Below are 12,482 nucleotides of genomic sequence, written 5' to 3'. Positions count from 1 at the left end.
TCGTAACACCCTGTATTCCTGCATATTGCTATCCCATGTGTTTTGTCACCTTAATGTATTTCCACTTGCCCGGTATCACGAGTTTGCGGTTTTGTGCTGGGAACCTTGAAGAAAATAGCAACTCTGCATAAAGTTTTGTTTGTAAGTGTGGGAATCACGCCACAGAAACACACCAAGTGTCAAGCGGAGACTTTCGAGATAATGCTTTGCACCAGACACAGACGAATGAAGTGCTTAGGCATTTCAAAAATTGGAGAACAGCAGTTGATGGTGGCAATCTTTCTAGTCAGCAGTCAACTGGCATCACACCAGTAAATGTCCAGAAACTGAGAGGTGTGATTCTGCATGGTTAAGGATAGACCATATGACATATCTACAACATCTTAGGAACAAGTTTTGGTACATCTCAACGTATTCCATCGCACGAACTGAATTACTGAGGGGATTGAAAATATAAAGAGTCTGTCCCTCCTGGTGAGATGAATAACGAGTTCTACATCGATGTTCTGGAGAATTTCAGTGAGGCCACAAGAAGAAAATGTCCACAGAAGTTGCATTCATCCGTGAAATCCGTAGAGCTGCAGATGACAGCGCTCAGACAGATGCCGTGTTCGTTGACTTCAGAAAGGTATTTCACATCATACTGCACTGCCATTTAGTGTGTGTGTGTGTGTGTGTGTGTGTGTGTGTGTGTGTGTGTGTGTGTGTGTGTGTGTGTGTGAGGGGGGAGGGGGGGGGGGGCGTTTACTTAGTATCGGACCTGATGTGTGACTGGACTCAACTTTGAAGATAAAACTCAACACCTAGCTCTTAATGGAACTAACTGAACAGATGTAAAGGTAATTTCCAGAGTACCGTATTTACTCAAATCTTCCGGTTTTCCGGTTTTTGTAATCCAAAAAACCACCTGCGGCTTAGAATCGAGTGCAAAGTAAGCGGAAGTTCTGAAAAATGTTGGTAGGTGCCACCACAACTAACTTCTGCCATCGAATATATGTAGCGCTACACAAGCACGCTTTGCAGGCACAAAGATAAATACTGGCACCAAAACCTCTGCGTCAGTAAATAAATTTAAAAGAAAAGGTGGAAGACAAGCTTTTTACTCCGCCCTGAGTTTCGACCACTGCATTTTCATACATTATCCAACGAAGTAATTACAAATTCCGTATTGTTCATCTTCGAATGTAGCAGCATTTCGATGTACCACGAAAATCCGACTGGCAAGACTGTTTGGGATGTTTGTCAATATGACCAACTCTACGTTCTGAATTTTTGCCTACCTGTGACATGAGATGGTCGCTAATAAGAATTTTTATGAATTGTGAATCACATGCAGTATTCCCTTCGCCATAAGAATAATACGAATATAAACATTTTGCTTTGTATTCTTTCGTGTTTGCTGCTATCTCATTTCAATCCCACCTGCCTAATAAACTACGAAACTAGAGTGAGACAACAGCAAATGCGGAAGAATATTCATATCATGTCATGTTTATATTCGTATTATTCTTAGGCCTAATAGTGATACAGTCAGAAATGAATCATGGCAATCGACTAGATTTTTAAATCTAAGATGACTAATTTCTGTGCAGAATGTAATGTATTAAAGAGGCATCTGAAAAGATTTTCAAATGGAGAAAATTTTTCGCTAAACTCTCGTTCAGAACATCATCTATCATACGCAGTATATTATTTGGTTCTTGTTGATCATTATCAAAGAAGGCAGCAGTGTAAGTAACAACAAATGGCAGTCTCTTTCCACTGTTTCGCTAATGAGACAATACCTCTTTTTTTTTATTGTAAGCGGCAGCCGCGCGCACAATAGCAAGTCATACCGCGAGCGGCGACAGGTCGTTAACACTCATTATCAGAATGCGACAAACAATGTGTGACACAGTACAGTAATTCATTTTCAGCTTAGAGTGACGTAAACACCTATAACAAAGAAAACGGCACTTATCAGATCAAAGAAAAATAAGCAATCAATTCAAACCAGACGAAGCACATGTAAAAGGAAGGGTACCCGTATAAATATGTACGGAGTTCCTGACGCATAGCAGTGGCTACCTAGTAAAGCTTAACTGCTAAGCTTACGACTCGTACCAAACTACTGTAGCTGTATAGTCATTCATTCGACCTAAACTGTGTCTCATATTACAATGGACCAACTTTGCTGATCTGGAGGTGCGGCCTAAAACTTTTCTCTCCCCTTGAATTTCGAGACTCAAATTTCAGGTGCGGCTTAGACTGGGGAAAATTTTTTTTCCTTGATTTCGAGTCTCATTTTTCAGGTGCGGCTTAGATTCGAGTGCGGCTTAGATTCGAGTAAATACGGTACCCAGAGGAAGTGTGACGGGTATATGAATGTATATAAATGATCTAGTACAAAGTGTCAGAAACCCTTAAGACTGTTTGCAGACAATACAGTTGTCTGAAAGAAACTGACACCACCAGAAGACAGTATCAATTTGCAGAATGACCTGCAGATGCTTGATGAATGGTGCTGGCTCATGTAGTTGACCCTAAATCTAAATAAATGTTAACATATTGCACATACATAGGAAAAGAAATCCACTACTGTACAGCTACACTACTGATGATAAAGTGCTAGAAACAGTGTCTATCAAAAAATAGACAGGAGCACCTACCCAGGGCGGCCGTTAGGTAAAGCAGAAACCAAGCATATTCACAGTCAGAATCTGAAGGAAATTTAATTTGTCCACAGACGATGCAGCTTATAGGGCTCTTGTTTGACCAATTCTTGAGTATTGTTCATGAATCTGGGACCCTTACCAGGTAGGACTGATAGAAGAGACAGAGAAAATCCAACAAAGAGCTGCACGTTTCGTCTAGGCGTCGTTTGGTCGGTGTGAGAGGACTGCAGGGATGCTCAGCAAAGTCAAGTGCCAAACATTACAAGAGATGTGTTGAGCATCACGTAGAGATTTTCTGTGGAAATTTTGAGAGAGAAATTTTGAAGAAGAGTCGAACTACATATTACTTCCTCCCATATACATCTCGCAAAACGGCGAAGATGAGAAAATCTGACAAATTAGAGCTAATTCTAAGCCCTACCGACAATCATTCTGCTGTGCATCATTTGCAAGTGGAACAGGGAACGAGGTATCAGCGAGTGGTACCTGAAGTAACCTCCCCCCTCACACACACACACACACACACACACACACACACCTGCTGTGTGGTGCCACATGCTGCTTGGTGGCTTGCTATGTATGATGTAGAGGCAGATGTAGATACGAACGACTGGATAGTCCACCACAACAGTGCACAAACACATATGGCCTACACCGGTTGTAGTCAACCCAGACCTTACTGCCCACTTGTTGGTGTTAAATCTTTCTGAATGGCCAGCTGGCAGTAGGGGTGTTAAAAAAATTTTGGCGTACAGTACATGGTCTGTAATTATTATTATTATATAATTTAACAATGAAAAGTGGCTGCTGGGTCTGAGTGGGTGTCAGCATCCAGTGTGTGTGTGTGTGTGTGTGTGTGTGTGTGTGTGTGTGTGTGTGTGTGTTTTTCTGCCTCTGACAAACACCTTGATGGCTGAAAGCTCACTTTCAGACAGTCTTTTTGATGTGCCTACCTGCAGCTCAGCATCTCTGCTATATAGTAGCAACTTTCCTTTTCAATATTGTAATTTCATATGCTTTAACTTTTTGTAGCTCTACTTTATATATTTTATAAAGTAAAGTTACTGCCCATTACTGTGGAACCGATGAGGGATTCAAAAATTTTATTAGCAACAGAGATACAAAGGTGCGCGGAAGGTGAAAGAGGTCGACTTACACTGCCGTACACAGTTCATGAATCTTTTGGCAGTTATTCCGCACACAAACACTGCACTAACAGACTTCACTCCATGTGCCTCCTTCCTTCCCCCCCTGCCCACCGAGGCGAAATTTATGTCGAAGAGGCAACCGTTTGGAGTGGTACTGCTGAGGATATAAAACAAAGTAACAAAGAAAAACAGAAAGGATGCATTTAAAAGTGGCGGAAGCAGGGGATTGGCGTATTTGCTCACAAAAGGATTCCTTTGAAGGTGGCAGTGCTCAATGAGAGCGTGGCAAGACACAGTAATGTTAATTGGTATATCTGGGGAACGTCTGGATACCATACCGTATTTGGACAGTAAAAGATATTCCACCACTCTGACCTGCTCGAGGTTGTTGTCCGGGAAGAGCGTCCGCAGCACTCCCTCCAGCAGCACGTGCAGCAGGCGTCGGTTGAGCACCGGCCTCTGGAACAGCTCGAACACGCGCAGCAGCCCGCGCCGCGCCGTCTCGCTCCCGATTATGTGCTTCAGCTCGTCTGCAAAGTACACGACCCTGCAGTAATGCTCCACTAGATTTCACGCATCGCCCCATTTTCTGGACTACTGTTACACTGTTATTTTGGTCGAAGGTGAAGAGGGGGCAGAGTTAAGAAGGGGGCGGAAGGTTTACGAGGGCGGCAGCGCTGTACCGGTGGTGGGGTGGTACAAGTGGTGGGGTGCCAGATTAACCGGAGGCAGCATTTGGAGTTGATGGGTCCGAGCAGGTAAGAGTGGGACGATGTCACACTGGATAGTGGACAGTGGGATTACATGGCACGGGATGACGGGGAGAAGGGGATGGGCATCCCTAAGGAAGAGGATTAGAATTTGTGGAACAACTTTGATAAATATGATGAACAGGGAAGGCAATTTAGGAAAAGTGTTTGGATAGGATTAGATACACTGCCTGATCACGAATCTGTAGTGCAGGAGTCATCGAGGATGTGGAATGTGCAAGAAAAACTGAAGTACACAATACACAGTTACCACACAATAAATACACCATCAGGTGCACAGTATCCAGACATGTATTAGTGGTCATTAATATTGAGTGTGTCCGCCTATGAGTCGAACAATTAAATGCAGTCTGGAAGGAAAACCAAGTGTAGAAACACAGGCAAATGTTTTGAAGTTATACCTGTATCTGTTCTTCCCTATGGGAGAAAAACCACAGGCGACTGAGGCCAAGAGCCATGTAGAGGTAGCAGACATGAAATTCCTTCGTACAAGCAAAGTGTATACATTACTTGATAAGATAAATAATACATTAACAAGAGACCACAACATTTTTAGGATCCTCGATAAAATAAACAATAGCAGTAGAAAGTGTAGCGGCATTTAAATATTAGGTCGGTGTACAAGTTTGTAGCACTTTTCTGTGCATCTAATAAAAAACAGATACACATAAGAGACTTAAGTCGTCAATAATATATTCCCCTTCACTATGTTTGAGCCATGTTTGGAGTGCATTTTCATCTTGAAATGAAGTTCTTTGAAGGCTGTTCAATAGAAAGCCTAAAAGGTGAAAATATGATGGCACAACACTGGCTAAATAAGGTAGTTGTGGATTGAGTTCCCAACCCCACTCCTTCATAGTGTTTTTTTTTTTTTTTTTTTTTTCCAGAATGTGGAAGTAGCAACATTTCATGCAGTCTTCCTGGTCATAGTTACCAGATTGTGTTTGCAAGACATCTCAGTTGTTGACAATAAATGTCAGCAGTGATGGTTACATCTAAGGGAAGCAGTTTGTAGTACAGCACACTGTCACTGTTCCACCAGATGCGTAACATCTTTTCTGGATGCGTGCACGTCTTTGTGCAGAGAACTGCTGCTTTGTTTAGGATCAACAATTCCCCCCCCCCCCCCCCCCCTCTTTATTATGTTAGTATAGGGACACCACTTTTCATCACCATAAATGATACACGATAGAAATGGTCAGTGCTGTTCATGAGCCAACTGACCATGAGCAAGGGCAGATACACATATTGTCAACTGCTGATTTTTGTGATTTTGGCTTAGAGCGTGAGGCACTCTTACACCCAATTCTTAAGCCTTCCCCATTGCATGCAAATGTCACACAGTGATGGAATGATCACAGTTCATCATATTTGTCAGTTCTCAAGTGCACTGAAATGAGTTATTATTTATTAATGAGTTTAAATGATCTATATCAAAACTCTAAGGTCTTCCTGAACATGGAGAGTTACTAGTTCCAGATTATCCTCCTTGAAATGAGAAAACCATTTTCTTGCCACAGTCTGTTCAAATGCATTTTCCCCATCCACAGTGCTATCACCCCTCTATTGAGCTCAAACAGAAGAATACGTTGGAAATGTTCCGATTTCTCCATGTGGCACTCCATTTTCTAGCTTCCACAGCTCCACTCACTATCTCCAAAGGACAAAATGACAATATGTACACTCAAACAGCACCAGTGAACTACAAATAAAAAATGACAATCAATAAATAAACCTGTAGCATTCAGAATACTAACCTGCAAAACAAAAATGCTACGAACTTATGCACCAACCTAATATTACATTGCATTTTTACATAGGCACAGTCAGTCTCCACCAAACTGACAACAGAACATCGGTAAATGTATATTGCCAGTGAGTTGCATCCAAAATACGAGGGGTGTGGGTTAATTTTTAAAAGTCACATCAGAAATAGAAAGTAAGGTAATTAACTTTCAGTTTGTTTGCATGGACACTTCTACAGTCCTGTTAGATGTTACAATGTCCAGTCACAGTGCTGTAACACACCACTAAAAGAGCTAAAAGAAAACAGTGCAGCAGGACAATAAAGCAGAGCGGAAGCTCCCAGTTTCACTCGAAGTTTTGGGAAGGGATGTCAAAATCGTGTTTCCATCCAGTACACTCGTCGACTGCTACTGAGTTTTGCAGTCGCATGAAGTGTTACGGAAAACAAGACATTTTGACACCAGTTCAGTAATCGTAGTCTGTATCGTCCATACTGTCAGTTCCGTAGGTCAGCCTCAGTAGTGATGTCGTTTTTGGTTCAGTAGCTGAAGTTGCTATTCCGTAGGATACTGAAACCTGTTACTGATCGGTCCGCCTGCCAATGTTTTGTGTACTGTACCGAGAGACAGTGAGGTGTCTGTAAGCCCATTTGTTCAGTTCGGTGTGCTTCGATTGCAGAGACAATTTGTTATTTTAAAAATACTGAGTGATTTAGTTTTGGATATAGTGATTATGTTTTATTGAAGAATCATTGGGAAAGTGAGTTCATAAATGTTTTTACACATGCACTTCAGTCGAGAATCACGAAAGTGGACACGGTGTGCACGGTACTGTTAAGAAGGCAGGAGGAACGAAGACGGGTGAGCAGCTCAAGGAAACGCAGTGCCTCGTGACTGTAGCAGTGAGTGACGGACATCAGCCATGTAATTTTAATCAGCCTATTACATCACACCACAAATATCGACTATTGATCCTTCCGTCATCACCAGGAAAAGCACCTAGAGGACATTCTTTAACTACGTGGCAAACAGTCTGCTTTACAATGCCACAGCCGGGACTTGTGAAGTTATTTTCTTCAACCTGACGGAAGAGTCAACACACCTTCCCGGGTTGGCTCTTATCTGGTTAACACTTTCGCTGCAGCATCGGCGCAGGGGCACAACTCTCCAGTGCGGCCCGGCAAGTGCGAGTGCGAGTGCGGGCTGGTAACGCTCGAATGCGGGCCGGTAACACTCTGAAACGGCAGGTACCACTCAGAGCCGCCACTCCTAAGCACACCTGAGCTACAGGCTGACGTCAAGACCCTGTAAGATCTGTAGGATTATGTTCTATACTGAATTAATGACGACACCTTAGCTGCATTGCTTCAAATAAGCTTCGACTGTATTGTGGTCATGTTTCAAAGTCTGCTTGCTATCTAACACCTGTACGGGTCACAGGCATCATTCAAATGTTCGTGATTTGTTGATAATGTAAGAAAAAATACAATATGGATTCCAAAACGCATATTGTTAAGAAGGAAAAAAAGGAAAAATAAAACTGGATTCATTTGAAATTATATTTACTTCAAATGCGCATTTTTAAGATTGACTCTGATAGAGGTTGTCAATTTAGTAGCATGTTTTCTCCTGGTGGGGAGAATTAGCCGCCTACATCTATCATAGATCTGTAGAAATTAGTAAGAAAAACACTTTTTCCTGCTCCTTTTCACAATGGAAGGTCCATTAACCGCCATTACAAACAATATACGTTTGATAACTGACCACACAAAATAAAAGTTTACACGCTTTGATACTAGCTTAGACGCTGCAACTAGACTGAGTAATCCGACAGTGAGCGCGGACACTTGGCGTCAGCCGCACTGGCTCGTGGCTTGTTGTGACGCTTATAAGCGTCAGGCGCAGCGAAAGTGTTAAGAGCCCAGAATGGAAGTTCGAAGCCAGGTGACTCGCTCGACATGCGACCTTCAGCTGTTCTGTCACAGCATTACTCTGCCACGTGTGTCTCCACTGGTTACCAGTATTAGAGCCATTTCCAACTAATATTCTTGCAGAATGAAATTTTCACTCTGCAGCAGAGTGTGCACCGATATGAAACTTCCTGGCAGATTAAAACTGTGTGCCGGACCGAGACTCGAACTCGGGACGTTCGCCTTTCGCGGGCAAGTGCTCTACCAACTGAACTACCCAAGCACGGTTCACGGCCCATCTTCTTGCAGTTTCCAAATGTGGGTGATGAGAGCAAAGCTTACATTTTCTGGTACTTGGAATGTCTGCATTAACAGGGAGGCTAGGTTTTTTCTGTAGTTTTTTTGTATTCAACAGTCCACTTCAGCATACTTGAGAACTGGCAAGTGTGATGAACTGCGATCATTCCTCCATAATGTGATGCAGTGGGGACACTTCAAAAATTGACTGTGCATGGGTAGTGAGACGAGAGATGAAATAGTGAAGGTAGCAGAGGATCAAGTAGGTAAAAAGACGAGGGCTAATAGAAATCCTTGGGTAACAGAAGAGATATTCCAGAATGAGATTTTCACTCTGCAGCGGAGTGTGCGCTGATATGAAACTTCCTGGCTGATTAAAACTGTGTGCCCGACCGAGACTCGAACTCGGGACCTTTGCCTTTCGCGGGCAAGTGCTCTACCAACTGAGCTACCGAAGCACGACTCACGCCCGGTACTCACAGCTTTACTTCTGCCAGTACCTCGTCTCCTACCTTCCAAACTTTACAGAAGCTCTTCTGCGAAACTTGCAGAACTAGCACTCCTGAAAGAAAGGATATTGCGGAGACATGGCTTAGCCACAGCCTGGGGGATGTTTCCAGAATGAGATTTTCACTCTGCAGCGGAGTGTGCGCTGATATGAAACTTCCTGGCAGATTAAAACTGTGTGCCCGACCGAGACTCGAACTCGGGACCTTTGCCTTTCGCGGGCAAGTGCTCTACCAACTGAGCTACCGAAGCACGACTCACGCCCGGTACTCACAGCTTTACTTCTGCCAGTACCTCGTCTCCTACCTTCCAAACTTTACAGAAGCTCTTCTGCGAAACTTGCAGAACTAGCACTCCTGAAAGAAAGGATATTGCGGAGACATGGCTTAGCCACAGCCTGGGGGATGTTTCCAGAATGAGATTTTCACTCTGCAGCGGAGTGTGCGCTGATATGAAACTTCCTGGCAGATTAAAACAGTTTTAATCTGCCAGGAAGTTTCATATCAGCGCACACTCCGCTGCAGAGTGAAAATCTCATTCTGGAAACATCCCCCAGGCTGTGGCTAAGCCATGTCTCCGCAATATCCTTTCTTTCAGGAGTGCTAGTTCTGCAAGTTTCGCAGAAGAGCTTCTGTAAAGTTTGGAAGGTAGGAGACGAGGTACTGGCAGAAGTAAAGCTGTGAGTACCGGGCGTGAGTCGTGCTTCGGTAGCTCAGTTGGTAGAGCACTTGCCCGCGAAAGGCAAAGGTCCCGAGTTCGAGTCTCGGTCGGGCACACAGTTTTAATCTGCCAGGAAGTTTCAGAAGAGATATTGAATTTAATTGATGAAAGGAGGAAATATAAAAACGCAGTAAATGAATCAAGCAAAAAGGAATACAAACGTCTCAAAAATGAGATAGACAGAAGGGCAAAATGGCTAAGCAGTGATGGCTAGAGGACAAATGTAAGGATGTAGAGGCTTATCTCACTAGGGGTAAGATTGATACTGCCTACAGGAAAATTAGAGAGACCTTTGGAGAAAAGAGAACCACTCGTATGAACATCAAGAGCTCAGATGGAAACCCAGTTCTAAGCAAAGAAGGGAAGGCAGAAAGGTGGAAGGAGTATATAGAGGGTCTACACAAGGGCGATGTACTTGAGGGCAATATTATGGAAATGGAAGAGGATGTAGATGAAGATGAAATGGGAGATACGATACTGCATGAAGAGTTTGACAGAGCACTGAAAGACCTGAGTCGAAACAAGGCCCCGGGAGTAGACAACATCCCAGTAGAACTACTGACGGCCTTAGGAGAGCCAGTCCTGACAAAACTCTACCATCTGGTGAGGAAGATGTATGAGACAGGCGAAATACCCTCAGACTTCAAGAAAAATATAATAATTCCAATCCCAAACAAAGCAGATGTTCACAGATGTGAAAATAACCAAACTATCAGTTTAATAAGTCATGGCTGCAAAATACTAACGCGAATTCTTTACAGACGAATGGAGAAACTGGTAGAAGCTGGCCTCGGGGAAGATCAGTTTGGATTCCGTAGATATATGGGAACACGTGAGGCAATACTGGCCCTACAACTTATCTTAGAAAAAAGATTAAGGAAAGGCAAACCTACGTTTCGAACATTTGTAGACTTAGAGAAAGCTTTTGACAATGTGGACTGGAATACTCTCTTTCAAATTCTGAAGGTGGCAGGGGTAAAATACAGGGAGCAAAAGGCTATTTACAATTTGTACATAAACCAGATGGCAGTTATAAGAGTCGAGGGGCATGAAAGGAATGCAGTGGTTGGGAAGGGAGTGAGACAGGGTTGTAGCCTCTCCCCGATGCTATTCAATCTGTATATTGAGCAAGCAGTAAAGGAAACAAAAGAAAAGTTCGGAGTAGGTATTAAAATCCATGGAGAAGAAATAAAAACTTTGAGGTTCACCAATGACATTGTAATTCTGTCAGAGACAGCAAAGGACTTGGAAGAGCAGCTGAATGGAATGGATAGTGTCTTGAAAGGAGGATATAAGATGAACATCAACAAAAGCAAAACGAGGATAATGGAATGTAGTCGAATTAAGTTGGGTGACGCTGCGGGAATTAGATTAGGAAATGAGGCACTTGAAGTAGTAAAGGAGTTTTGGTATTTGGGGAGCAAAGTAACTGATGATGGTCGAAGTAGAAAGGATATAAAATGTAGACTGGCAATGGCAAGGAAAGTGTTTCTGAAGAAGAGAAATTTTTTAACATCGAGTATAGATTTAAGTGTCAGGATGTCTTTTCTGAAAGTATTTGTATGGAGTGTAGCCATGTATGGAAGTGAAACATGGACGATAAGTAGTTTGGACAAGAAGAGAATAGAAGCTTCCGAAATGTGGTGCTACAGAAGAATGCTGAAAATTAGGTGGGTGGATCACGTAACTATTGAGGAGGTGTTGAATAGGATTGGGGAGAAGAGAAGTTTGTGGCGCAACCTGACTAGAAGAAGGGATCGGTTGATAGGACGTTCTGAGGCATCAAGGGATCACCAATTTAGTACTGGAGGGCAGCGTGGAGGGTAAAAATCATAGAGGGAGACCAAAAGATGAATACACTAAGCAGATTCAGAAGGATGTAGGTTGCAATAAGCACTGGGAGATGAAGAAGCTTGCACAGGATAGAGTAGCATGGAGAGCTGCATCAAACCAGTCTCAGGACTGAAGACCACAACAACAACAACAACAACAACAACAAAACAACAACAACTTATTACTGGTGACAAGAAATGGTGTCTTTATGTTAACATAATGAAAAAGATAGGAAACTCCCCATACTAAGACATGCACACATCCACAAAAGATAATGTTATTCATCTGGTGGAATAGCAATAGTGTTGTGTACTATGAATTGCTACCCCGAGGTGTAACCGTCACTGGTCACTGCTGACATTTACTGCCAACAACTGAGATGTCTCGCAGACACAATCTGAGGACGACGACCAAAAATACTGTGTGAAGTGATGTTAGTCCAAAATAACACCTGCCCGCATTGTGCCAGACTGACAAAATGTGCTTCCCGTGAGTTGGGTTGGGAAGTCATTCCACACTCATCTTATTCACCTGATCTTACACTCTCAGATTTTCACCTTTTCCACTCGCTACTGAACAATCTTGAAGGAACTTCCTTTCCAAATGAAAATGCACACCGAACATGGTCGACAGGTTCTTTGCCTCAAAACAATGTTTTCTACAGCCCCAGAACTGAAAAATTACCCCAGCACTGGTAGACTGTTGTAAATAGTGGAGGAGAATAATTGATGGCTAAAGTTTCTGTTATGTGTATCTGTTGAGTTTATTAAATTTATGGAAAAATGCTACAAACTTATGCACTTGATGTGGATGTGATGGTACCAATTATAAGATGCACGGTATGGTTAAGTTGTGTAACAACAAGTTTTCTGTGAGCGCAATTCATCCAGGCCGGTGA

At 42.9% G+C, this 12,482-nt stretch overlaps 1 protein-coding gene across 3 annotated transcripts in view; it reads right to left on the bottom strand.

The window, feature by feature from the left end:
• The window catches only part of LOC124553802 (sorting nexin-13-like), a 419,627-nt gene that overhangs the window by 26,084 nt on the left and 381,061 nt on the right, over window positions 1-12,482 (bottom strand). For all 3 annotated transcript variants that reach the window (XM_047127777.1, XM_047127778.1, XM_047127779.1), the window contains one exon: window positions 4,178-4,332. In XM_047127777.1, the coding sequence (XP_046983733.1) occupies window positions 4,178-4,332 (155 nt within the window). The remainder of the gene's footprint in view (window positions 1-4,177; window positions 4,333-12,482) is intronic.

This window comes from Schistocerca americana, chromosome 11, assembly GCF_021461395.2.
Source record: "Schistocerca americana isolate TAMUIC-IGC-003095 chromosome 11, iqSchAmer2.1, whole genome shotgun sequence".
Classification (NCBI taxonomy): domain Eukaryota; kingdom Metazoa; phylum Arthropoda; class Insecta; order Orthoptera; family Acrididae; genus Schistocerca; species Schistocerca americana.
Note: the sequence above shows the minus strand (reverse complement) of the source record. Positions and strands in the feature narration are given on the sequence as shown.